At 41.3% G+C, this 27,266-nt stretch overlaps 1 protein-coding gene across 8 annotated transcripts in view; it reads right to left on the reverse strand.

Annotated features, from left to right (window-relative positions):
* Positions 1-27,266, reverse strand: part of LOC110829533 (uncharacterized) — a 108,167-nt gene that overhangs the window by 48,307 nt on the left and 32,594 nt on the right. For 5 of the 8 annotated variants that reach the window (XM_087353967.1, XM_087353965.1, XM_087353961.1 and 2 more), the window contains exons 2-4: positions 16,130-16,186; positions 11,223-11,376; positions 927-1,152 (exon numbers count right to left, since the gene is read on the reverse strand). In XM_087353967.1, the coding sequence (XP_087210093.1) occupies positions 927-1,152; positions 11,223-11,358 (362 nt within the window). In that variant the 5' untranslated portion in view covers positions 11,359-11,376; positions 16,130-16,186. Of the gene's footprint in view, positions 1-926; positions 1,153-2,711; positions 2,828-11,222; positions 11,377-16,129; positions 16,187-27,266 lie in introns of those variants that run through there. The other 3 variants (XM_087353962.1, XM_087353966.1, XM_087353968.1) reach the window with 2 other exon arrangements.

The following is a 27,266-nucleotide window of genomic DNA, read 5'->3' on the forward strand; positions in this document are numbered from 1 at the left end:
TCGAAAGAAATTTGGCGAGTAAATCTCTCGGAAGGCATCCTCTGAATGATCCATGCATAAATTGGATAACCCAATCAATGGCGCAGGAAATTCTTTGAAAAGTCGACTGTATACTCAGCTTGTCAAAGAATAGCCAACTTTCTTTATGGAACCCGAAAGTTCATCACCGTGTTCACAAAAACCCGACACCGGACTATATCCTGAGCTAGCTGCATCCAGTTCGCTCCATATAAACAGGATAAAATTATAATTTATGTAAAAATTACGTTTCTGGATGTGAACTGGATCCATCAGAGATGTCAAGTTCTCACGGCGGTAAAGATATCGAATGTGAAGATATCCGTCTTCTGGGTTATTGCGCTGTGTAGTCTGGTCGATGTTAACCAACGTTTCAGAGGTCATACTGCCTCCGTCATCAGGCCCTGATGACGGAGGCAGTATGACCTCTGAAACGTTGGTTAACATCGACCAGACTGCACAGCGCAACAACCCAGAAGACAGAAATCTTCATACTCACCGATGTGAAAACCTCAAGTCTTACATATCGAATGTGGCCAACTTTTAAACAATGACTACACGGCGTTACAAGCCAGAAGATCGTAATAGCTTCATCTGGTTCAGGATTGGGCACAGTGACAGGCCAATGTAAACACGGTAATAAACTTTCGCGTCAAATGGAAAGTGGGACATTTTCTGACTGTTTAAGAGATTTTTGGCTTCCCAAAGGAGGACTCTTCTGCTCGAAGAAGTAGAAGTGGAATTAGAAGTAGAAGAAGAAGAAGAAGAAGAAGAAGAAGAAGAAGTAGACGTTGTGGAGTTACGAACTACATCAGTCTGGAAGCTATCGGAATAAGACGCAACAGCTGACTTCTGTGACAACGTTCAGGAAATTATAGCCTAGCATCAGGTAAAGACGGGAGTGTTACCTTCTGCGAGGTGCTGTCTCTTCCCCTGAGAGCAGGGTGCTAGTGGACCGACTGCGATGGGCGTCCAGCGCCTGAGCAGGGGAACCGTCGCCCTCAAGCATCACGTGCTGCTGAACGCCGCTGTGGTCCTGCAGTTCGGGCCCCGGGTGCTGGTGGCGGGCCTTCTTACGGAATATCCGGCGAAGACCTCGAAACGGATGAAAACGACGTTTCTTGTTGCAGGGATCTGTTAGAAAAGACGTTAACCACATTATTCGGGTCACACAGCAACGGTGAATGGTTTGGAGAAGGGCAGCTATCAACATTATTCCACACCACCTCGGCCTTCACTGATTTACGTAACTGCAGCTATGTCACGAATCTTAATGGGTGTGATTTCAGGTTCTCAAGTGGCTACTATGAAGATGACTGTCTTGTAAATGTCGCGCTGTGTGTTCGTACTGTAGAAATTGACCGATGTCTCAGAGGTGCTTAACTCATCGCCCTGATGATGGAGGCAGAGAACATCTCTGAAACGTCAGAAAATTATTACGAGACTACCAACGCAACATCTCAGAAAACATCAGGAATGGGTGTGTCAATGTATTGAATTGCGCACCTGCTGGTGCAGGCAGCTGAAACACGTCGGAATTGATACATAATTATTCATCATTTCAAGTAATGCCTAAAGGTTCACTGACTTATGGACTACCTCGAGAAGGTCATAGTTGCTCAACTAGTCAATAAACACACCGCACTTTAAAGAACAAATGTGTTAATTCGCAGTCGGGAATTCGTAATGACAAGCTTCTAAGGGTCTAATTTAGTTTAATTTAGTTATCTTGGGTGAGGTTGGGTTAGGTCATGTGACGTAACTGACACGCATGCGCAGATCACAATGGGCAATGCGCAGTTCCTAAGGGGTACATTTGCATGGATTTGTTCATGACAGGTGGAGTTAGGTTAGGTGAAGATGGTAACGTGAATGCGCGAACGACCATCTGCGCATGCGCAGAAGACAATGCGCAATGTTGTGGTCCTCAGGGGCGGATATTGTTGGATTTCGTCAAGTTGGGTTAGGTTACGTGGCCTTAGGGATGAATACGCGCAAACGAGCTTCTGCTTAGAGGCAGTTTTAGTTGATTTTGGTCAGGTTGGGTCAGGTTATGTGAGGCTGGTGACACGTATGAGAAGGCCTATATTTCCTAATATATTACACAAAGACTTCGTAGTCCATATGATTACATGGTGAATTCGCATTTTTGTTTTGCGACTTGTGATGTAGGCCGAGTCCTACCTCGATATACAGGCAGTAACAAGAAAATAACACAAAAGGGAGAGATCCTTTAAGGTAACTGTGTACTTTACCCTGTAATGAAGGAAGAATGAGATTTTGAAAGCTCCTAAACTTGAATCTCTGTACATTTCAAAACTATCCGACTGCCCGGTGAATCGCCTTTGTACCATCCACTGGCTCACTTCACATGATCTTTCGTGAGGTTACACATGTATTCACATATCCTCGCGCACACACGTATGGATTCAGAAGGCTGCCGTTATTAATAACACATATACATGTCTACACAAATGGCTAGTTTTCAATAGGGAGTCTGCAATAGTGGCAATTTCATAAAAAAAACATACATTCATACTCGCAAAATGAGGATCATGGCCACTATGCCATGTGGGACTGCCACATTATGCACCATCACATGGCAATATTAGCAAAACAAATTTTAGTACAAATACATATGAATGAATATCAAGTTAAAAAGGCCAAAACTCCGTAAAAATAGTTGTACTTACCAACACATTAAAAAGAAACAAACAGCACAAAAACCATTTCCTCACAGTCACACACTTGTCGTATTACGTTCTAATGGACGAACATCCTATTCTACACCACTGCTTCTAATCTGCTTAGCACCAAGACTAGATAAACGATTTTATCAACACTTGTAATGTTATCTTATGGACTTTAGATACAGATTCTGTGTGCAGTTGACTTCGAAATGTAAATTGTACATCCCAATAAACACCAATGGTTATCCAGCCTCTAAGAGCAATGAAGCCTGGATAATAAAAAGAAACGTGTGGTCGCATATCAACTCATTCTGTTCAATAAGAAGTTTCGTTTGTCATCACATAAGCAGTTGCCTTGGTTGGGATATAGTAAACGAACAAATGAGCATTACAACAATACACTGCACAATTATTAATCTGCCACTGCTCGCAAATCTATTTCTTTACAGTCTCAAGAGATCACAGTTACTTAAATTTGTGTATATAAGATAAACCTGGACTATACTACGTGTCAGGTACTCCCAAAGTTAAAACAAAACCAGTTAAGGTAATAACTCTAACGAAGTGCTAACTACATATACAACAGAGCACAATATAACAAAATAAGCCCTGTGCAAATGCCTCAAGATGGAACTGTCTATGACGGAATTCTGTTACAATAAAACCGAATGTCCACGGGTGGGTAATCTGGCCCACAGAATTCAGGTGGGTAGGCTAAACACCCCGACAAGCGGCCCAAATTAAGACTGAAAATTAGAAGGGAGGACATATTCAATATGTAGAATATTTTAGAGAATGTTGATTGACTTAAAAGAGGGGATGACTGCCTTTTGTTACCCGTGCTTTGTTCATGGGCTAGGTTAGCAATGTCTTTGTTATCTCTCTGCTACCTGTCAAATCATAACGTTTGACGAGTAAAATTGTACCAGTTTATCTTAAGATAACAATCGGGTAAACATACGGATAGTTACAACTAAGATATTGCTGCCAGTTTCATCAATAAAGTTCAGAAATAATGACCAGGGTCGTCAGAATCAGAGGAGTTAGAGGAAGAAATCGTCGAACCGTTAACTTCTGCTGACGTGTCTTGTCGCCTCACAAAAAGAACCCGAAATTACAGCAAACAGGTTGCATGGTGCTGCAATTAGGAATGAAAAGCAAGGTTATCTTATCATTTCCCACATCAATTCTCTGCCATGAAGGTCTGGTCCCACCACAGATGTTCACTCCGTTCAATTGTGAGCGAACATTGGGGCCCCACGTCACGTGACCAAGTCCAACTGTCCCTTAGCTGTGTAAAGTTTCCTTATCAGGTATTTCAAATCGACAAATTTCAAAGGATGTGGAAGGAAGCGATTGTGTTGATCATATCATATTGACGTACGCCGTTCATATCGGCTTTGCCTCGTTATTGCATTTATCGATCCAAAAACCTCGCGCAGATCTCTTCGGTTTGCACCGATCACATCGCCTTTCGATTATGAAACTCTTACTCTCACTCTTAGGAAGGAACATGCATTGCAGGTGTTTCAGGAGATAATTTGGCCTAAGACAGAAGAGGGTGGCGTATGGAGAAAACTGCATAATGACGAACTTAAAAATTTGTATTCTTCCCCTAATATTGTCAGGGTGATTAAGTCGAGAAGAATGAGATTGGCTAGGTATGTAGCGCGCATGGATGGGACAAGATGTGTGAACGAGATATTGGTTTGGAAACCTGAAGGGAAGAGACAGCTGGGGAGACCTAGACGTAGATGGGAGGATTATATCAAGCGGGAACTACGGGATATAGGAGTTGAAAGGAGATTGAATTTTGCTGGACCAGAACAGGGATTGGTAGAGGGTTTTGATTAATTCGGTGATAAACATTCGGGTTCTCTGAGCCATCTAGCTAGTTAGTAACGAACATGAAAGAATACTGTAAGGAAGCGGTCGTGGTCTAACTCAAGGCAATGTCGCGGCATTTACCTGGACAGACTAGGGAAAAATAAAAACTCAGCCAGAAAAACCGAATTCCGGATCAAGGTTTCGGAAGAACATGCTGTCTCCTTATTCGGAACAGAAATGGGCTTCAAAATGGCGGTTATTTCCACCATGACTACAAAACATATGGAACGCCATGAAAAGTTTTTGTGTTGCTAAGGGTATTCATATCTTAAATAATCTTCGAATGGGATTCCATATCGTTTATACTTAATCCTCGTTTCTTATGTCCATGTATGGTAAAGATAGAAGACACACCGAATATACAAGAGGACAATCCGTGTCTTGTATAATGGACAGTTTCAATTTTCTTACAAATGTTGATATTTCTGACATTTTGGAGTGGTCTTACAATCTAAAATCGAAGATAATTCCGGCTATCTCCTGCAACATAATGGATTGTTATAAAGACCGTGGAAATAATTAAATCTTAAGTTGAGAAACCAACCTAAGATAACCTATAATGTTTTTGAATTAAACACATATCCTTATCACCAGTTTTATCATTTAAAATACGGGTTTATTTGCTTCAAAATATTTGACTTGTCTGATGCCCATTAACACTGTTTCCGAAGTAAAGTCACCTGAAATAAAGTGATGGGATGGCGATGATGTGCCAACATATGGTAAGCGTTGTTCTGGTTCAACATTCAATCAACACAGCCACCATTCTGATGGAAACCATTACCTCGCAAATCCAATTCAGAAGCCTTACCGCTGAGCTAATCATCCTGTTCATTTGCATTTTTTACATTCCCAGTCTAAATATTAAACCCAAACCAGAACAAAGAAATAACTGATTCGCGACATTCAGTTCTAGCCCTTCGAAATTCACTTGAACTTTCCAGATCAACAAATTCAATAAACAACATTAAAAAGCAGGAGGAACAAATCAGCGCCTTGTTTAATACCATTCTGAATTTAAGGCTCATACTGGCTTATACGATTACACAGGTGTACGACATCACGCAGCTCATGCTGTACCTACGCACACGCCATTGTGACGCATGGGGCAGGGACGTAAAATCTCGCGCGTTGTTAACCTTGACACTACAGAGGTCAATTGTCAGCTTCACGCTCCGGCCGCTTTAGTTCCGCTTCCAAGAACCCCGGTACACTGAGTGGACCACAGAAGCGGTCTGGACGAGAAAAGAAAATAGCAAAATTCCCTTTCCATGCTGAGAAAAACCACGGTCATCCAGTCGGTGTCCAGTCATTTCAATCACTGAACTGTAGAGAATATCGCACGGCCACAGTACGAAGTTAAAATTTTAAACAAGAAATTTATATTACTTTCTTTAATTATTCATAGTCACGACTTTAAAATAATATCCGATTCTTTGGAATTAATTAATTAATATAACAAACAGACTGTGATATTCCTTATGAACAAAAACATATTAATATCGAAGATCTGAGTTGATACACAGAATATTGGAACAAGTAGCCTAAAATATAGAATCTTACAAAAGTATTGGCAGTCTCTCCATTTTTATATGTAAGTGAAGAACAAAAGTGTTAATAAGATACAAGCAGCTGAAATAAGATGTATACATGGACGTAACAGATTAGATAAAATTGAAGAGTGGCACACAGATGGAATTAAACATGTGTTCAGTAAATGTAAGAATACATATAAGATTACGGAGAGAATATTCAACTGACTTGAACAAAATTACGACGGACCTCCAAAACCTGAACTTCGTGACCAACCAAAAGGAAATACAAATTACGTAAAGATCATTCAAAAGTTGGCTATGAAATCGGAACTGACTTGAGCCTTATCCGTGGAGTACAGAAGATAGAAAGACCATATAGGGATTTAATGTTATAAAAACACTGTAACAGAAAACTGTCCTTCACCGCTTATTTGCCTCCGTAATCACGTTTATTTCCTATAATTATGGAATGACATTAATCAAACTGTTGTACACAAATAATGTGCAGTATTTGTAACTAGTAAATCAGGGTTCTCTGTAAGACTTATTTTGCAAAGTGATTAAATACGTGCGCGAAGATAGCAACATTTTCAACTCATTACTGTTCACATTATATTAAACATCATTACTATTATTTAACCTTTTATTACGACAAAGAACAATGATTTCTATTGCAAAATAAGATTCTTTGCCATTCACCAATCTCTTCTGGTACTTGGCTTGCTTGGACCACGGCACATTCTCGTATTATTCCACTATTTATTGTTTGCGGACATAACATAACAACACATGAGTTTTCCCAACCTTCTATAGAGCAGACATATTTTGCTTACCTTTCCTTCCATAGTCATTTTATTAATGTTAGACTTGTTTATAACTGAACTTCGGTTATTAGCCCCCCTGTTTTCAACAGTTTTCCCATTTTTTTGCATTCATATTCCTTCTTTCCCTCCCTGACCTCCCTTTTCCATCTTCACCCAGTGCCGGGGTGCTTATATGCAGATTCTCATTCGTTCATCCATGTCTTACATGATGCAATGCTTAAGCACTGGGTCAGCTAGATCTTCACTGTTCGTGTAGATATCTAAAACGAAGTTTATACGAAACCCATTACATGGTTTAAAAATGAAATTTGCGGAACAACAAACATGGTTTCCGCAACGTGTTCTCACCCCCATACACTTTGCGCAAAGAATGCGTGGAGAACTTAAACAAGGTACATCCATCCTGTCTTTGTTCATACGATTCTACTAAGTAGGTCATCAGGTGTACTTGTTAAGTACAGTTACAGTTAAGCCGTGCAACACCTGCCGTTCAATCGTCAACTGGAGCTCTCGTGCTCGCGATGTACGATAAAGGAACCAACCAGGAAAGCGGATCTCTTCACTCATGCAGTTCGAGGTGAAGAATGAATAAATAAAAAAAAAATACGATGCATATCACGATTTGGTCCCAATGAACCAACTCCACTGTCGAGAGCTTACGAAGCTGACAGATAGCCAAAGGTTCATTACCTTGTTCACAAGACCCCGTCATCGGCCCAAATATCAAATCACAAGATGAACTGAGTCCACACCCATTTCACAAACTTCCCCAAAACCGCTGATCATAATTCCTAATGAAAATTTTGTATGCACTTCTCATCTACCCAAGCGGAATACATATCATGCCCATCTCACGCCGTTTGATTTTAACATCCTAACAATATTTGGTATTTGGTATTTGGTATTTCTCAATACCCAGTCTGTTTTTTTGTTTTCAACAAAGCTGTCGATGTTGTCCTCCTCGGTTGTGACACCGCGTGGATAGATACTAATGTTTCGGAGAAACATACTGTCTCCATCTTCAAGGGTGTTTCAGATATGAAATTATAGCGTCAAATGACTCAGTGGCATTATCTTGAATGTAGAAAATGGGGTACGAGATATTATATTCAGAATATCGATACTCCAGTTCGAGACCAGAATTCTTAATCGGAATGCTGACACTCACAGGTGAAACATGTAAAACCTTGGCTACAACCAAAAGAATTTAAAAAATACACGATATTCTGCGTTGCATCAGGTAGTTTCATGCCACTGCAATATCAGAACGCTTATTGAGTGAAAGTCGAATGATATGCAACCAGCAGGGATACCAACCGCTTGAGTCACCAGAGCAGGAGGTTCTGTAATTCTGCCTACACCAGTGGCTCCCGTAATGCAAGCTTAAAGTCTGACTCTGCTCACTTATTCCTCTCTAGCGTTTAAATGAAACCCCTTACAAACACTACGAACACATTTACATTTTCTGTGAAGTTACTAGCCAGTGCACATAATGTTCTCATACAACAAAACATATTTGTGACAAAGAATATTCTCCACTGAACAAAATGGTCTCACCATTTCATATCTGCTAGAACTGGATCCACCGATTATGGCCGCTGACATTGTAGGGAGTGTCCAGTATGCGGACCACTCAATGAAGGAAGGAATGAAGGAGTTTTCGTCGGTCAGTACAGTCTGTGTCAGTGCAGTAGTGTAGTATCCTGGTAATTGTTGTCCTGTGACTGTGCTGCGTTAACAACATGACATCTGTTCGTTGCAATCTCCTTTCTGGTCATTGATAACGCCTCGTATCACAACACTCAGACAGACAAACCACCGACGTCATCACATCACATCACGCCTAATCACGCGTTGTGACGCTTGGTCACGCTTAGACACACTTTTCAAATATTCATCGTATTTTAACACTTATGGAGATCTCTCGTCACACCATTATAGCAGGTCAAGCCCAGTCACGCCTAGTCACGTTTTGTAAATCTTCGTCACGTTTCGACAAATTTGGTGATCTCTTGTCACGACGTGAACGCAGGTCACGCTTAGTCACGCTTAGTTACTAAGCCACGTTCTGCATGCTTACGTTATGTTATGTACTGCTCGGTTAATTCTTGGAACTTTGCAATACGTTATATAAAGTTACGACAGGTTAGGTTAGGTTAGGTTAGGTTAGGTTAGGTAAAGTTAGGTAGGGTTAGGTTGTTTGTTTAGTGGATTTTGTTAGGTTAGGTAACGTTTTGAAAACTGTTGTGACGTTTTGGGACTTATGGACACATCTCGTCTCGCCGTTACAGCACGTCACGCGTAGTCACGCTTTTAAAATCTTTGTGATTTTTTAATACTTAAGGCATGCTCTCGTGACGCTTTCAAAGGAGGTCACGCCTAGTCACGCTTTGTCACTTAATATATTAATATATATAATTGAAGATAATGGAGCGAACAGCATCAGCGGTAGTGATGAATCGAGTGATATGTCAGAAAGCGATAGTCTGTGAGGAGTGGAAGAATTGGAAGAGGACCGAAGAGTTGCGAAGAAGATAAAATTATCTAATTCTCTCTGTAGTCTTAATTTTCTAGTGATTTGTAGTTTAGTGTAGTGAAATCGACTTTCCTGTGTTATATACCGTAGTGATATTTTATTTGGAGTGTACTGTACGCGGCCTGCTGCCATCCCTTCCAGCAAACTTCTGGTAAGTGAGTGACTCGCTTCGAGGTTCCAATTCACAAAGATCAGCGGCCAAAAACGCTGGAACGCAGTATACCAAACAATGACATACGAAGCGGACACTGCCTTTGAAGCCAATGCCGATACAACACGAACTCGAGTGCTTGGTAAAAGCTGGTATCCACTGTGTATATGCACCAAGCCGTGAAGGTAAAACCCCACATTTCGGCACTCTTCACCAGCAGAATTTGTTAATTCTCGAACCATACATCGCGTCGAAATCGTTTGCATCTAGAAATGTGTATCAAGACAATGAATTTCCGAAAATGGCAACAACTTTTCGGGGAACAGGAAATGCCTGTCTGCGACCGGCATTCATCGAGCGTCGAAACACCTGAACTGTAAATGTGGCCACGCCGTTTTCAAGCAGCGCTTCAGTTGCAACAACGGGAAACAGCTGCAAAAACTCAATATTGTCGGAGGTTTCGTCATTTTTTGTTTGGGTTCATATGCAATAGGCTTGCTTTTTTAAATAGAGCATTCTGTATAACTCCGTCATTGGAGATCGCCACATAGAATCCGTCTATTCCCATGAAGGGTTCAGCTCCTCCCTTAGACCTGAACACTATACCCACTTTGCTAGTCCCTCTCAATGCCATTGTTACCAAAGGGTTGAATGCATGTCACCGTATCTTCATTCAAGACTTAAACAATGGCTGCCGAGCACTTGCACAACGGAGGGCATCAACCTCGCGCCGGGATACCAAGGGACACACTAACTCCGGGTTTTTCTAAATCAGTACACAGAATACATGATTTCATGACCAAACCAAGAAACCACACAATCAACAAACATTGAAAATGAAACTACAATAACGAAAGTACACGATATATGAGGTTTACACTGCCGAGAAGACCTAAACTATGATCTTCCGGGTTATAACACCGTTTTCTCTAATAAGTGGAAGCTGAATTACCATACACAACAGCAAATAGAAAGATAAGCCAGCAATAAAAGAAAATCAAATTAAAAACAAACAGAGAAACGGAAGCAATGGAAGACTAAGACAATCACAAGAAATTAGGTGGCTGTAATTGGAAATAGGGTTCTTCCGCTTTAAATCAGCCATTTCCACCAAAACACATGAAGATGGCTGTCTTCTGGATTGCAGCGTGGTGGGGGTCTGGTAGAAGATAGCAGATGTTTCAGAGGTACTATCATCATCAGGACACCCTGATGATGGCTACAACCAAGAAGACAGCAAGCCATATTCATGCCTGTTGGTGTGAGAAACTGAAATCCTACTTAAAACACAAAATATTCAAATAAGGGCACCACTAACTTACGAAGAAAGTGTTAACCGATTTTTTAAAAAGACACAAATCAGTGCAACCGGAATGAAGTCCCAGTCAACAGCTACTGTCTTATAACATTTTATGTTCTCAGGCGATGAAGGTTTCCATGGCGGTCTTCTGCGTAGTAATACCATGTTCACTTGCAGAAACCATTAAGGGTAGCTAATGTTTTCTAACATCAAAAGTCACGCCGCTGGGCTTGTCTGAACACTGTGGCAGCTACATGCGATGAACACGACTTCTTACTTACCATGTCTGACGAGGTCCGCGTCTGTGACGTCAGATACCAGGTCCTCCTGTTGCGGTGAAGATTCCCGCACACACGCCATCAGATTCAGAGAGGCGTGGTGGTGCTGGCTTCCACCAGCACTGCTGGCTGTAGCCATCTTCTGACCCCGTCACTGCTGCAACACGAAGTGCACACATCACACCACTCCTCACAACTTAAAAATGTATCCTCTCCATTCTCAAAAACTCTCAATATACGTTCTTTCTTCACGGCGACAGAGTCTTGGTTTCACACCCATACAGAGCAACAGGTAAAATGTGTCTTCCGTAGATTTTTAAATTTATGTTTTTAAAAATGATACGGGAAGACAAAATATTAAACACGAATGCAGACGAGCATTGCCCGAATTGATTCGCTCTAATTTCGTCGTAACATCGGTATAATTTTTTATTTATTATTGTCGTTCCCCAATAAATAAACTTGCTATATTGTTTAAATATGTTCTAGTTATCTTTACGTTAATAATTTATCCTTCATCATGATGACGAAACATAAACACAGAGGTAATGACCTGCATAAAATCTCCAACAAAGCCTCTGGAAAACACGAGTGCAACTGTCCATTTTGTTATAGTTCCTTCTCAATTGCTTACGAATGGTACGTCAAGCTTGGAAATCTCTCAAAACTGGTTCAGGTTGTAGCGGACTTACTGATCGTTCATTATTTAAACTATTATGTTGAGGACATGAGAAGATATATGCAAATCACACACAGCAATAAGGAGTTCACTGCTGACATTTAATAGTTGTTTGAGTTGTACCAAGAGAAACCGATCCTTACAGATGGAACGGCACTTAACCAATTTGCCCAATAATAAAAAAAGAAAAAAGTCACATTTATCCAGTCTGTAATTAAAAATCTACCCCCTGGGTATCAGGACAGGACCCTGAAATTACAATAAATTTTCATTACTTTCCGACGGTTATACGATTTCAGGTTCATAACGACGCAGTCCATTTAGCCTATGACGGATAAAGTGATACTGATCATCCTAATTATGTAGACAGAACACTCCTCTGAAACGTCCGACAATATCTACCAGACTACACCCGGCTATACCCGGAGGACAGCCATTTTCAAATCCATCGCATTGAGAACCTTTGAACTTACCATCCCTGAATAATTCGATTTTCCCCGTACTCATCTGATAATGGCCCTTCGGTATGCGACAGGCCAGACTAGCGAGCATGTTACAACAACCTCAGTTATAAACTGAGGGTTCACCTACGAATCGACACCTCATCTTCAGAGTGACGAAGATGGAGGTGACACGTTCCTCCGTAACGTAAAAACCACTTACAAGACTATACAGCGTCACAACCAAGAAGGCCACAGTCGACACTATGGCACAAGTGTGAATCGCATAAAAGCACTCGCCACATACAGGTCCGTCTGTATGGCGGCCACCAAGCAAACTATTATGCCAAATGGGTCATCTATACCTAAGGAGCACAGGCATTCTTGCAAAACTCTATCTCATTCATATACCTGACAGGAACTGGAATGCCCAACTTCGGTTTTCGGGAAAAGGCCGCGTCAAATGTTGATATATATCAAACGTTTCGGCAAGCACTGAAGTTGCTATCTTCAGGGTGAATGTGCAGAGGCTGGCGATTTTGAACCCTTATATAGGACAAGCACTGGGTGTCAAGTGGAATTTGATAATGTTTATTGGTGGAGCGAAGAGCGGGCAGCGGCCCGAGAAAAGAACAAATGAATGAGGAAAAGAAGGGACGAAGGAAGTTTAGGTAGCCATGTTAATCAAGAACGATTGCCAACGAGTATGTGAAAAGCATATGAGGTGATTCTTGACGACGAGTTTCGAAGAAGAGCTTATGGTTGAAAACTCCAGCCACAAATATTGAATGACAAGAATAAGAACTGTAATGCTGGACAAACAGAGAGGTGCAGTGGACCAATTGGCTGGCCGTGGCACGAGCTCAATAACAGTTCCAGATTTAGGATGGGAGGTTGCGCCGTGTTAAGCTGACAAAACGAAGAATGCTAAGTAAGAAAAGTCAATGACTAGTTCAGAAAGCGAAATAAACCTAGAATTACATTTTGTAGGTGAAATGCCAACTTACCATCCACCACGAGATACAATCAGAATAGTAAACACTGTCCCATCAAGTGTTAAACTCAGCATAAGACTGGAATCATTACTATGAAAACAGTAAGCAATAATTCTAGGAAGCAGAATAAACCTATTTCTGAGCGAAATGCTCAATTACCGCCAGTTACGTAAGTTTATGAATATCATCATAAAGTACACTACAGCCCAGATCGGGTCTTGGCTTCCGCAGATAGTATCCTACAAAGTGATAAAACGTGCATAAGACAGGAACATTCATTAGCTGGAGAGCTGGTAAGACTGATGTAAACAATCAAGGCTGCAATGAAAACTTCCCACTAGCAAAGCCACAGGAGCGGATGCTACATTACATGGAAGCCAGGGACCGGGGAGAATCGCGTGGGACGAAACTGCGAAGACAGAGACAGACACAGGGCGTGACGGTGGCTGTGGTCCAGAGATCGATGCGAAGCTCAGGGTCAGGGTCAAGGACAACTCTGTCCGGGGATCGATGCTCGCGTACTACATCGTCTGCTCCGTACTGACTGCAGGGTAGACTAATGTGGAATTGGGTTTCCTTGACAACGGGGGTACATGCACCACATTCCGCCGATTGAAGTCGTGGGTTCATGGGCGAAATTTGCTATCAGACATCACACGTACCTACAGAATTCTTGTATAAAGCGATTTTTTAAGAGTCGAAGGGAAAAGGCATTTCTTTCGCGATAAAGCCGTGGATCGTCTCAAACCGCGTTACTCAGCCTCCCTGGCACCGCCCCCACAATATTTTTGTTACCGCGGATCCCCTCCCCAAAATTATCTCATACATTCTGACTGAATATAATAGAGGCTAATTAAATTATAGAGAGAATAAATAGTTTTTTCTTCCATCCCAAACATTTGATGTTTTCTCTGTGTACGTCTAGTTCATCCTCCTTCCTAATGCCGTACAGGTGTTCGTATTCAATGGTATTTATGTTTCCGCCCACTAAATTAGCGTCACCAAAGACCAGAAGCTAATGCGTCCCACTGAATTCCTGTCCCTATTTTTTGACTTTCCCTATAACGTGTTCTAAAGTAGAAACAAGTGCATTAACTATCCCCTAGTTTCCTCAACAGAAAACCCATCACACAAAATACTTGCCTACACAGATTTCACTGTACTTTTCAATTAACCCTTTAACGCCTAATGGTCACAACGTACCATCCGTTTAACAATCAATAATTTTGTGGGGTTTTTTCCACAACGCACATGTATCGTTTTCGTACGATTCTCAGAGTAAACCGATTACTTCCGTAAACAGCATTAATCAAATGATTTTCGTAATGGCTATGGGTTGTGTTTTATTCGATAAGATAAGGAGTGAATGTTTAAATTTTATTAAGACAGGCATCGGCTTCAAACACAGGGCCTAACCGCTTTGGTGGACAGGGCTGTACAAAACTTAATGAGAATATTTTACAGCATTTGTTTCCTGAGTCACAGATTTTCTTGAAGTCTATATAAACGGATGACGCAGACGAATCCTGCCGTGATCCTTTCACTTTCTCAAGTATTCGACGAATTAAGAAGAATATCTGATCAACAGGCATCTGTTACGTTGAAATCCACACAGATAATTTCTAACGACATCGTATATGTATGGAATTAACCATGAGAGGATGATTCTTTACAACATTTTGCATGAAATCGATAACCGTGATTAACATCGACAATCAGAAACTACACCTACGTTTCTCCGCAGACACTCGAACACATGACGGTGTTTCGTGAACACGCCTCGCGCTGAAACTCGGCAAAGTTTCGAAGGGGGCCACCATGACAGTCTCTGAACGGGAGGCGAAAGGGGGGAGGTAGGTGTTGGAGGAGGACAATAGGAACAAGGCGAAAAGGACTGTACACTGGGACGTAGCAATACGTGCACCTACAAACACGTTCTTACTGGCCCGCAAAAAATGAAAAACATCGCGGAAGAATTAAACCGAACATCGAAGGAGACAACCGACGCCGTGGTAAAGGACTAATTAAATTGGCAGCACTGCAATGTAGTAACGGTGCAGTGGCCAGTGTTCCACGTTTACGCGTATTCCGACTCCTCTAAGCTCTAATAAAAGTTTAACCAACAGACGATAACTGCCACTCCTCAGTTTCTTCTATAACGGTGTCTTAACTTGTTCCTGCCGCATTCCAGGTTCGAACTCCGACAGTTCCAATATGGCTACCAGTACCACGTAACCATCATACTAAAGCCCGTTTCACGAGTCCACACATTGTCCTAGCGGTGTCGTGCAACAGTGTGTGTCGGTTGTAACAACTTTTCGCCTCCTCGACAAATATCATGGACTTCACCGACGTAACCTACATAACCTAAGTAAATTACAAACATAGAATTTAAGAGAAAAGTGCTTTGCGGATGTGTTAAGGTTCATCAATACCGCAACTGTTGTTTTATATTGCAAAATCACATTTTAAGTCATTCTTGTATCATCAAACCCTTTATTCATAACAGGAGTGACTCATATTAAAAGAGTTTTGAAACCCCTGCTCTAGTACAGAATTTAGTTTCTCATGACAGCGAAGACTTCGATGTTGTTCTGAGCTGTAACGCCGCATAGAATTGCAACATGTACCAACGTTCCGGATGAACACGTGCTTCCGAAATGTTGTGTCCACCCACGAGTCCACTCGGCGTTATAACCCAGAAGACCAATTTCGACATCTTCACCGCCGTGAGAACCTCAAACCTCTCAAGTCTTCACAAAACGATGCACTGTGACCCTAACTGGACTCACTCACCCTCTTGTATGACCAGTCCATTCTTTGGCCTCGCCCTTTCAGCACGATTCGTTCCACCTGAAACAGAACAGTTACACTATAACAAGGAACTGGAAGTTTTAGACACACTGGAGACAGAGTGCACAGTGAACACAGAGCTGGTGGGAGGACATACACATAAATAATAAATAATTAATAATAGTATTTCGCTACCGTTACAGTAAATATCGCAGCCACGAAAGAAAGAGAGTCACTTACGTCAAGACCCTGAAGAGAAATGTTACATAAATGTATCTGTGTGGCTCGCTTCATGCCCCAGCATTGCCAGTAACCAGTGGCGGTTTGTTATTCGGTGGTCAGATAAACAATCACAACCAAAGTGGGTTATAGCTTTACTATTTTTTATTCGCACATCGAGGATCGAACCAGGGACACTTTAACTCAGATACAACCATTTCCTCTTGGAAAGTAATGTCTTGATGTGAAATACAATGATCTTCATATTGATCTAATATCTACCAAAGAATCAGCCATGAAGCAAGTCTACTCCAGGTCGTGAGTGACCCACATTCGCAATGCTCTCGTAAAAAGTAGAAGATCTATATCGGCGCAATGCAACACTGGAATAACTGTCAGCGTGCGCAAATCTCGTTAGTTTGTTGCTGTGTGTTTGGCCACGATTTGGAAATTTGTGGGGAGTAGAAAGGGGTGGGAAATAGTTCAAATGACCAGTGAGTGAAGGAGGTGTGATTGTCATTATCACAACCCGGCACTCCTAACAGCATATCGATTTTGGATGGTACGTCAGAGGCCAACGTACTTGTCCGAAACTACTGAATATTACACAATAGACAGGTCTGTCCGATTAGGTCCAACTTCCGCGTACAAACATCAGATACTGCAGAAGTGGGAGACGCAGAATTATACGGTATTTTTTGTGCTGTCAATATTATTTATCTTTTTGTTGATTTGTGTATTTGTGGCGCTGTTAGCAGCCCAGGCTATGTATCGTCGACTGATAAGATAAATAATGAATTGATTGGAAATGATATGGAAGCGGTCTAATTTAAGGCACCATCCCGACATTTACCAGAGTATACCGGGTAAAACCACGAAAAATATCAGTCATCATAATAGCTGGTTTCCGGGTTTATATTTCAACCCGGCACGTCTAGAATAACGTACTAATATTCTGATTATGTGTCGTAAATAAGTCTTCGGTAACAGATTCAACATCGACAATACTATACACAGTCACTGAACTTCATCAAGAGCCGACACAGTTTGATTAATATCGCATCAAACTATTTCCATAACAGGCATATTGAGTGATTTCACATTTCCTCGCCAAAATGCTATACTCTTGTTGGCATGAAGTATTAGAACATGCGAGCCATGTGTGATCATCAGTCTTAACAGTAACTGATTCGTCTGGAGCAGCTTTGCTTTGTGCCTTACTAAGAATATCCAGATGCTCAAGGCAAGGCAGTACAAATTTGCTTATAACCTAACCTCAAGTTTTTGGGCTGTTTCTTTCCTTTGAGACAGGCTACACGTAATGAGCGCAATGCAACTGCATATTCCGCGCAGGTCTATTTATCACTCAAAATCCCAAGTCAAAGCAAGCTGTGCACATTTTCATCATTAAGATGGCTCTTTTCGTGGTTGAAGAACCCCGATAATGGAAGCAGTAATGACCTCTGAAACGTTGGTAAACTTCTACCAGACTACATGACGCTACAAACCAGAAGACGGAAATCTTCATACTCACTGCCGTGAGAAACTAAATCCTGTTTTCAGCATTGTTCCCTTCAGACTATCTTTTTAATGTCTTCCTCTTCTTCTCTTTTCTAGCAGCATTAACGTCATTCTGCACATATTTTGTCGACAAACGAAATTCATTTCCTACCATCTGTGACAGAAATGTATGAATATAAAATGAAATTAAAGCAGTCTATTTTCCACTAAATAAGTTCCAGGATTAAACAGTGTTTGTTTATTACACCTCCTCACTTCCATACAGAAGTCAGAGCATGTTTGAATCTCCACTTCCCAGGTCGGTGGATTAGGCGAACAGGTCCAATCGCTTGTCCACTTCGTTCACCGGATCTCACACCAGTAGATTTTTTCTTGTGGGGATACATTAAGGATCACGTTTACCACCCATCCTTACACAACGATCTTAGAGAATTACGGAAGAGAATTCGTTGGTTCGAACCAGAACACACGTTGTGCTCTTTCCACGCCACTATAAGTCTCAATTGTGTTTTCAACAATTCACAAGCGCTCTCAGCGGCAATGTGAAGAACTACAACAAACAAACGAAACTTGAGGTTACGCTCTACAGATATCTGCTGATATCAGCACATTTTGGCTACAGGTAACACGGTTGCAGTTATCCAAAGTTGCGCAGGTACTTTTGACTTACTCTGCGAATAGTAGACGGTCTGCCTGGCAGACAAATTAGTACTCGTGTGATTACCTTCAGTCCATCTTAGAAAGAAAAAATAAATAGAAAATAAAATGGGAAGGATATTCCGTACCGAATCTGCAGTAGTGCGATGGGGTAGGATATTGTATAACAAACATGCCCAGCAAACTAGAACAGGAAGCTGCTTCTAACGCTACACAAACTTTTAAATAGCGCCTGTTCATTCGATGTTCTCGGAAGGGATGTGTTGCATACGTATGAAGCCTTCAGCTTCCTCAAGAACATTATTTCTCTGACGATGATTAATGTAGAGTAGCGTCTCTCATCCAGGATTCCGGTAAAAAATGCTTTCAGGACTGCCGGTACCACAGCCGAGAAAAACGTGGATCAGTCTCGCTGAGCTAACGCTGTATCTACGAAACTGCAACAGAGTAACAGCGGAAAAAGAAGTTGACTTTCCAAGTAAGAGTTCTAACTTCTGAAAAATACGTTAATGAAAAATGGTGGTATAAAATGGTTGACAAAACACGTGGTTTCGAAACAAAGAACAAAGACAGAAGATAATAGACAGATAAATAAAGGAAAAGTAGAGTAAGAAAGAAAGGGAAATGTAGAAGGTATCTAAAACTGAGGATGACGAAATTCGCGGGGAAAGATCATAAATGGGAAAGCTGAGAAACTAAAATAGGATGTTGGTTGGATCACGTGAGAGGAAGAGGCCACTTGCGAAAGCGGAACTACTACGTACTTCATTTACATGTCTTGACTTCTAGTCGTAGAACATGGACGAGGAACAAACAACAAACATACCTTTTTATAAACAAATTCTTTCACTATAAAGCTGAAAGTACACAGTCGATGGAAACACAAAATTCGCTGTATCGATTACGTCATCTTAATGGGGTCTGAACGTTTACAAGATGTATCGATCGGGAGGGCGGGGGGTGCGGAGCAGAGGCCAACAATCAAGCCGTGACAGCTGCACCTGTTGCTGATACTGGACCAAACTACAGCGTCTAGCAACAATAGATACCCTCCATTCAATTCTTGAAAAATGCCACAGTTAACTGTGATCTTCGGAAGACAGGGTAAGTACGAGCACGCCCCAGGAATTACCCGAGGACTTCGTGTCAACTACATGTGATCACGTTTCATCCTTGTAAAATGATACATTCATATTAGGCATATTACAGCCCCCATGTGTCTGAGTACGCCCACACCTAATAACTCTTGAGCTGAGTGACAAATCCTCAGGGCATTTTCATTAAGGCTATGGCATTTAATGTCGCCTCACGTTCATGCCGTCTAATTTCTTCCCATAACAATGCAAACTTCACTCCATGCGACCTTCCGAGGTGGGAGCCACTAGGCCCCCGTTTCTTATCATTATAATACCTTAGAGCTGCCTAAAGTGTTACGTGCAGTTCCATGTTAAATACAGAACAACATGGCGACCACAAACTGGCAACACTACATTCTCATAGTTAACACTGTTACGATGTTTTATCCTTGACAGCATCTTCTTACTGCTTATTCTGTATGTGCTGGACACAGCTGTTATTTTTACATTTTTCAAACGTTTCTTTTTGGCTAATGAATTGCACGTCGGAGTCATTTAATTAGATTATCCTCCGTGGATTCAAATTCTTGCAAAGAATGTTATAAACAAAAACACAACCTTCACCCAAAAAAATGCGCCCAATTAAATTCAGTACCTACCTATCCTTCAAGAACGGCAAGACTGTCAACTTTCACGTCTATAATAGGAGCAATATGAAAGTTCTTAAACCACAGGAACACCCAAGCAAACTCCATCTGCTACAGGATAAATAAACCTCAGACACATAAAAACAGCCCTGGAAGAGTTCCTAATCCATCATGAGCCAAATACCAGTGGTAATAAAGTTGAAATGTGTAGTTGGTATTGGAATACACACACAAAGGCTACCTTTGCATTCTGCCCGCTTCAATTAAGCCTACTGCTATCGCAGTTTATTTCAGAAAGAAGTCTAATTTTTCAAACACAGAACATAACTCGACGAAAGTAACGTAGGCTCAGAACCTTTAAATCGAAGGACGTCTAAATAATATTTAAGGATCCAATCCAAACAGCAATCAAAACACAAATCTATTCCACTACAAAGATCAGGTGGTTAATGTCGTTTACGGAAATAATCGCTGTTTACGTTGAGAATCGTATGACACTCATAAATACAAAATAAGGAGCTACTGGTTGTCCATGCAACCACTGGGATTTAAAGGATTAAAATATGAATTGGTAATGAGACCAAATTCATGTTGTCACATTTATCAAAAGCAGAAATATTAGTCATTGCTCAAAGGAGACACAGCACCAAAGGATTAGTCATTTAGTCGGCTTACTTTTCTTTCATAAGTTACATAATTTACTGGTTTGCATGTCTATTTACTAGGGGAACGACCCGTTGAGAGCAACGAGACATAAAAATGTCAATTATTGTCTCATATCAGTTATATCTAATTCAAGATAAAGTCGCGCCATGCTCTAAAGAAATGGGTGCAACAGAGAATTAACTCATACACTCCACGGGTACTTAAGCTGCAGGCCACCGACATATTTTGTACGGCCCAAATTCGACTTTGTAATAAAAATAATTTAATGGTTTCATACAATTTATGTAAATTTAACTCATGCATATTTACGCAGTAAGATCGTTTATATTCCAGAACAATAAAAACACTACCTCACAAATCAAAGAAAATTACGAACAGAGCCTAGCTGAAGTTCATTCTACATAAAATGGTAATAAAGAAATTTTATGCCAAACAGATCATCATGATGACCATATCAGTGTAGTTTTTAACAGAAAACTTACTAAATCAGTATACTGTAAACTTCACAGAACGGAAATAAAGACCACAATGAAATTTTTCCATAAAACGTACCAGTTCTGAACAAAATGTTCTACTTCCACGCCCATATAAATCAAGAGATACAATCAAATTTTTGAACACTCTGGACTGATGGAAGCAAGCATGTCGATTTTATACGATAACGAAAATATTTTAATGCAAAACTGATTTCGTATAACCGACGATCCTACGAATTTTAAAGTAGGCTACGTCTTCCTTGCAACGGCTAACAACTGCAAAGATCAATATTAGACCCCAGACGCTCTGCATTGCATGTACAAATACAATCTGTACTGCAGAAACCAGCCTGCTTACATTACGTCAGTTTTCTTCTTATGGTAACAGTGCGGCAGGACTCCATACACCCACCAATCGATCAACAGGCATAAAGCCTCATGCAAAGCTGAAGCCTGGCAATTTGCTGACTACGGCAACTTTCTCTTGCCACAACAGCACGCTGCACACAATGTGGTTCTTCTCAAAATATAGCGCATGATAGCGAACAGGAACGTCACCAACGTCTGAACCTCAAATCTCATACATGCATAAAAAATAGAATAATTATTGCACTCTAAACCACAGTGCCGCTAACGAAATGTAGGCCTGTCACTTTGATGATCAATAGCTAACCTAGCATTTCGCCCACAACACACGCAGGCTATTAGCTTCGTTTCCCACAATACACTTAGAGTAAATTTGCGATGTTTTCTTCGTCCTTTCAGGGTTTGAACTATACATCCACGATATAGGGCTTAACCTGGGCACCCGAGCTTCCGGCACTTCAAGAAATTCTCTGCTGTTACGGAACTCAGAGGTACAACACCGTATTTACAAACCCCCATTCTAATCTAAACACATCCAGTAAAAGTCTTCACAGCGTCTTCATCTAAAATCAACCTTCTATGAAACTCGAAGGTTCATCACCGTGTCCACTTTCAAACCCGATTTCACTAAAATAAAATTAAATATTATCCTCACATTTACGCTTAATATTTTACAGCTGGTGTATTCCCTCCAAGTTTTCCGATCAAACTTTGTACGCACTGTTCATCTCTTTCATGCGTGCTACACGTCCCACAGGCTATCAAATCATTACATTTATCCACATTTTATTCTCCACGATTTTGCATGTTACGGCGTCAGATGATGGCATTTCAATTTACGACGTTCATCTGTGTTACTGGCAGCAAAGAGTTACACTGCTAATGTATTAAGAATCATTCAGAGGAGCAATAATGGACACCCCTGAACGTTGGATAGTAAACAATAAAATCGTTGGCATAACTGATGACAACGATGCACAATGGCACCTGGTATCACGAGAGCACCCTTTTCGAGCACAAATTATATAAGAATGAAACCACAAACCCAGAACAAAAGAAAAAAGGAGAGTGGGACAGTAATCAAGGTCGTTCAGACTGAGATGAAGAAAGCTATGTATTCTTACTTTCCATTCGGTTGTCCCGTGCTCAGTTCAAGCTCCATTACACGTAGTTTCTCTCGACAAGACGTTTCACAGATACATCTAAGGCCCTCACGCTGCCATACAAAGAAACAAATCAGAGTACTTGATCAACAGCAACAAAACGTCTCGGTCGAGTGGTTAGGGCTCCTGCTTCTATTCGGGGGGGGGGAATTAAATTATGACCCAAAAAATATATGATTTGAGGTTTTAACAGCGGATAGTCTGAAGATTTCTGTCTTCTGGGTTGTTAGGCTGTCATCAGGGTGATGAATCGTCCTGATGACGGAGGCAGTATGACCTCTGAAACGTTGGTAAACATCGACCATACTACACAACGCAACAACCCAGAAGACAGAAATCTTCAGACTCATCGCCCTGATGACGGAGGCAGTAGGACCTCTGAAACGTTGGTAAACATCGACCAGACTACACAGCGCAACAACCCAGAAGACAGAAATCTTCAGACTATCCGAAGTTTCCTTTCGCCCCGTCAACCCACGTTAAGTGCCTTCTAGGCGATTCTTAGAGCAGGTCACGATCAGTCCGTTTCACATTCCTTCCATTCACTAATTATCCTGTCACTCTGTGTAATCTGTCGCAAACAGCCCTTCCATATTAATATAAAGTCTAAATTAAAATTTCCCCCTGCAGAAGCAGCAACCCGTCGTTCTTCTCACAAGACGTGTTTTTAAACACTTCCGCGTGAACCGCATTTATTTAACGATATTTACGCAAAAATATGAGCTATTAGGATAAAAGGAAGGCAAGGTAAAAGTTGTCCCCAAGCAGCGCACCATAAATTCTCAAGTGGTAGCTAATGTAAAGCATCCCTTAATTCCAGCCACAGAACCAGATGGAGCCAACAGTCAGCTTCATACTACCGCATCATTAGCCCAAGCCACAGATAAGTGGCTCAATGAACTCTACTGGCGGTGTGCATGCAACGGCGAAGACAAAATTCCATGCCCCTACGACAGACTGAACGCCGGTCGTCCAACCCCTAGCCACGCTCACTGAGCTACCCTGGCTTAAAACGGGATGAAATTTGTCCTCTACCACAAGGTTCTTATATGACGTAAATAAACTGAGGTAACATCACTAGTGGTATTATCACAGAAACGCAACTTATGAAAATTCGGAAACCATCGTAACATGCAGCATCGATTTTCTGCCAAATAGGCCCGATTTAACAGTGTGAACTCTATTTACACAACACTTCTCACTCCGTGCTTTCTTACGCTGCGTGTATCAGTGGCACGACTCGAATTTATTACACACGCAATTGAACTTTTACAAAGATCACACTACGTCTACCACAAGCATCTTTCCAGCATTTCGTTAAACCTACGCCATACTGAGGAGAACACCGTCATCTCAACAAAACCATTAAATGTCATGTCGAGTAAACATGACAGTACTGCCTAAATTTAAATATTTTTCTAATGGTAGGTTTATTACACACATACTCTGATAATTTATTTTTACGGGTATTCAGTGCCATGTAACATTAGTATTTAAATTAACTCTTGAGATAGTTAGTCAATCAGTATCGTTCATTACGAGAACGAATGAGAAGCTGTAATACGGGACTGAAGTTTCAATGGTTCTTCGTTGGGTATTAAGTCTGAAACATTTTACACAACGTATAACAAGAAAGCCAATGCGACTGATCAACATTGACAATATGAGCAGTTGCAAAACAAAACAAAATGTCAATACGCTCCTGAACGAACGTGTTTGTCACTAAACAAGACAGCAAACAGAATAAAATTATTCCAAAGCCAAACTGTGACGACAACGGTACTCCAACAAAAAAATTTCGAGTTTCTTTTTGAAGGAGCTCATCCGTTAATACTTGTTATCTGACTTGTATGATTTTAGGTTTTAACAGCGGTGAGTATGAAGATTTCTGTCTTCTGGGTTGTCATCGCCCTGATGACGGAGGCAGTATGACCTCTGAAACATTGGTAAACATCGACCATACTACACAGCGCAAGAACCCAGAAGACAGAAATCTTCATACTCTGATGACGGAGGCAGTATGACCTCTGAAACGTTGGTTAACATCGACCAGACTACACAGCGCAACAACACAGAAGACAGAAATCTTCATACTCTGATGACGGAGGCAGTGTGACCTCTGAAACGTTGGTTAACATCGACCAGACTACACGGCGCATCAACCCAGAAGACAGAAATCTTCATACTCACCGCCCTGATGACGGAGGCAGTATGACCTCTGAAACGTTGGTAAACATACAACACGGCGCATCAACCCAGAAGACAGAAATCTTGAAACAGACTTATTCTTATTCTAGTTAATGTTACTCACGTTTATTCGTATTATACACAGAACATATTTACAAGTACCACACTTCTGAGAATTATTTTTTAAATATTTCGTTTTGATGTGTACGGAGTAGACCACATTATTGACTTATCGTAATCATATAAATTAATTAATAAATTATTATTTGAATGTTCAGATCTCAGGAGCCCTTTCTCGGGGGAAAACTGCCTCACGCCTATTGAAAGTAGAAGTAGCTCTACGGAGCATAGCTTAGCCAAAGTGCTTAATTTAGAAGGAAGAAAAGTTTAGGTTTACGTCTGTAGCTATTACTAAGCATATTAAGCTGCCTTTGAGAAAATTTCACGTCTTACAACAAAAAAAGGAAGTGAAAGGTTATTTTTAAGAACTAATGTAGTTTGAAGCTCTGTTCTATTCTTTTTGTCACTGAAGTTCGTCAGCAGAATCCCATATGGTTCATTCTCACGAACCGGCAAAACATTCCATTTGAAGACCAGAGACTGGGACCTTTACAACGCGACCACGCAGTCCTACAGCGGTCCCGAAGTCGCGGCGTGAGGGATAGGTTTGTAGGCAGCGTGTAGCTCATAGTGTGCAGTTACATTATGCACTTTTACGCTAGTTGTTAAGAGACGTCATACCATCTAGCGATCTTGTCGAATGTTTGGAAGATCTGCAGACCGCGCAGGTTTGAAGTAAACTAACCAAGTACCGCGCCATAGCCCAGGCGGCTTCTTACCGCGAAGAACAGGGTTCGCGCCCAGGTCAGTCCATGTGGGATTTGTGGAGACAAAGTGGCAATGGGACAGGTGCTTTCCGCATCCATCATAAGGGTGATGATAATGGAGGCAGTATGCACATCTAAAGACTTCGGTGAACTTATACCAGACTATTTGGCGAAACAACCCAGAAGACAGTCATCTTCAAAAATGCCTATTCATACTGAGTTTCATAAAAATCTGTGAATTAATGTCTATAATAACAAAGTCCGCAGTGAAATCAGGGGACAGACGGACACTCATAAGGAGTTCGTCAAGTCCCAAAGAACTATTTACATGTTCCTTCAGAACACCAGAGACAACCCCAAACTAAGAGGTCTTCGTGTTCGGGGTCCGTCTTTTTAGAACGAGAGTGAAGAAACACACGTGCTTTCGTGCGTCGCTTTCAAACAAAAAGAAAGAAAGAAACGAAGGAGTAGGAAACGAAGTATGGAGCCCGCCCAGACAAGAATGCGACCTCATCCCAAGAGAGTGACAAAGATAGCGCGACCGCTGCCGCCGCTGTTGGCACGCAACAGCGGCACAAGGGTACGGGGCTATCTCCGGACTGTATTTAACTGAACTTGCTTATAACAGATCCCAACGAGTTGTCTATTTCGGAAGTACTTCTAGACAATGTTGAAACAGAACATAGGCGTACAAGCAGCAAAGCATTTCTTGAGACTTCAACAGTTGCGCAGTTGGTCAAGAAATTCCCAGGCTTTTATGGAAACTTAAGGTTCATTAAAGTGTTCATGAGAGCCACTGGACTACATCAGAAGTCAGATAAATCCAGTCAACACCCTCACGTCCGATTTACTTAAATCCCTTTTTACTGTTATTCTAACATCCCTATCTAGGTCTTCCAAAAGATCTCTTTCTTTCCGGTTTATATTTTTCTGACTGAAACTTTGTATGCATTTCTCATCCCTCCCATACGTGCTACGCGCCTCGCCCATACAATCCTGACTGATTTCATCTATTTATCAATATTCTGTAAAGCGTAAAAGTTACAAAACTCATCCTAATGCAACCTGCTCCATCTTCTCACTACCCGGCATGAACTATTTATAGAACATTCTAGATTATGTCAAATGGCAGGTAGACTCAGTCCGTTTCTGTTCAACAGCTGCACCACAAAAGCCACTGCTGCACGAAGCAAGCTGAAATTCAAAACAGAAGAAGACGCAGGTTTTTATACTCCACTATTTGAACATCCGCGTACGGACGGGATGTTCGGTGCCACAGACTTGTCACTGTGTCGTTACTCAGCTGGGCCCTCATTTGCGCCATGTGTGTCCCAC

The sequence above is a fragment of the Zootermopsis nevadensis genome, unplaced genomic scaffold, assembly GCF_977971745.1.
Source record: "Zootermopsis nevadensis isolate Lab colony 2312 unplaced genomic scaffold, Znev_1.0 Znev_ptg000022l, whole genome shotgun sequence".
NCBI lineage: Eukaryota > Metazoa > Arthropoda > Insecta > Blattodea > Termopsidae > Zootermopsis > Zootermopsis nevadensis.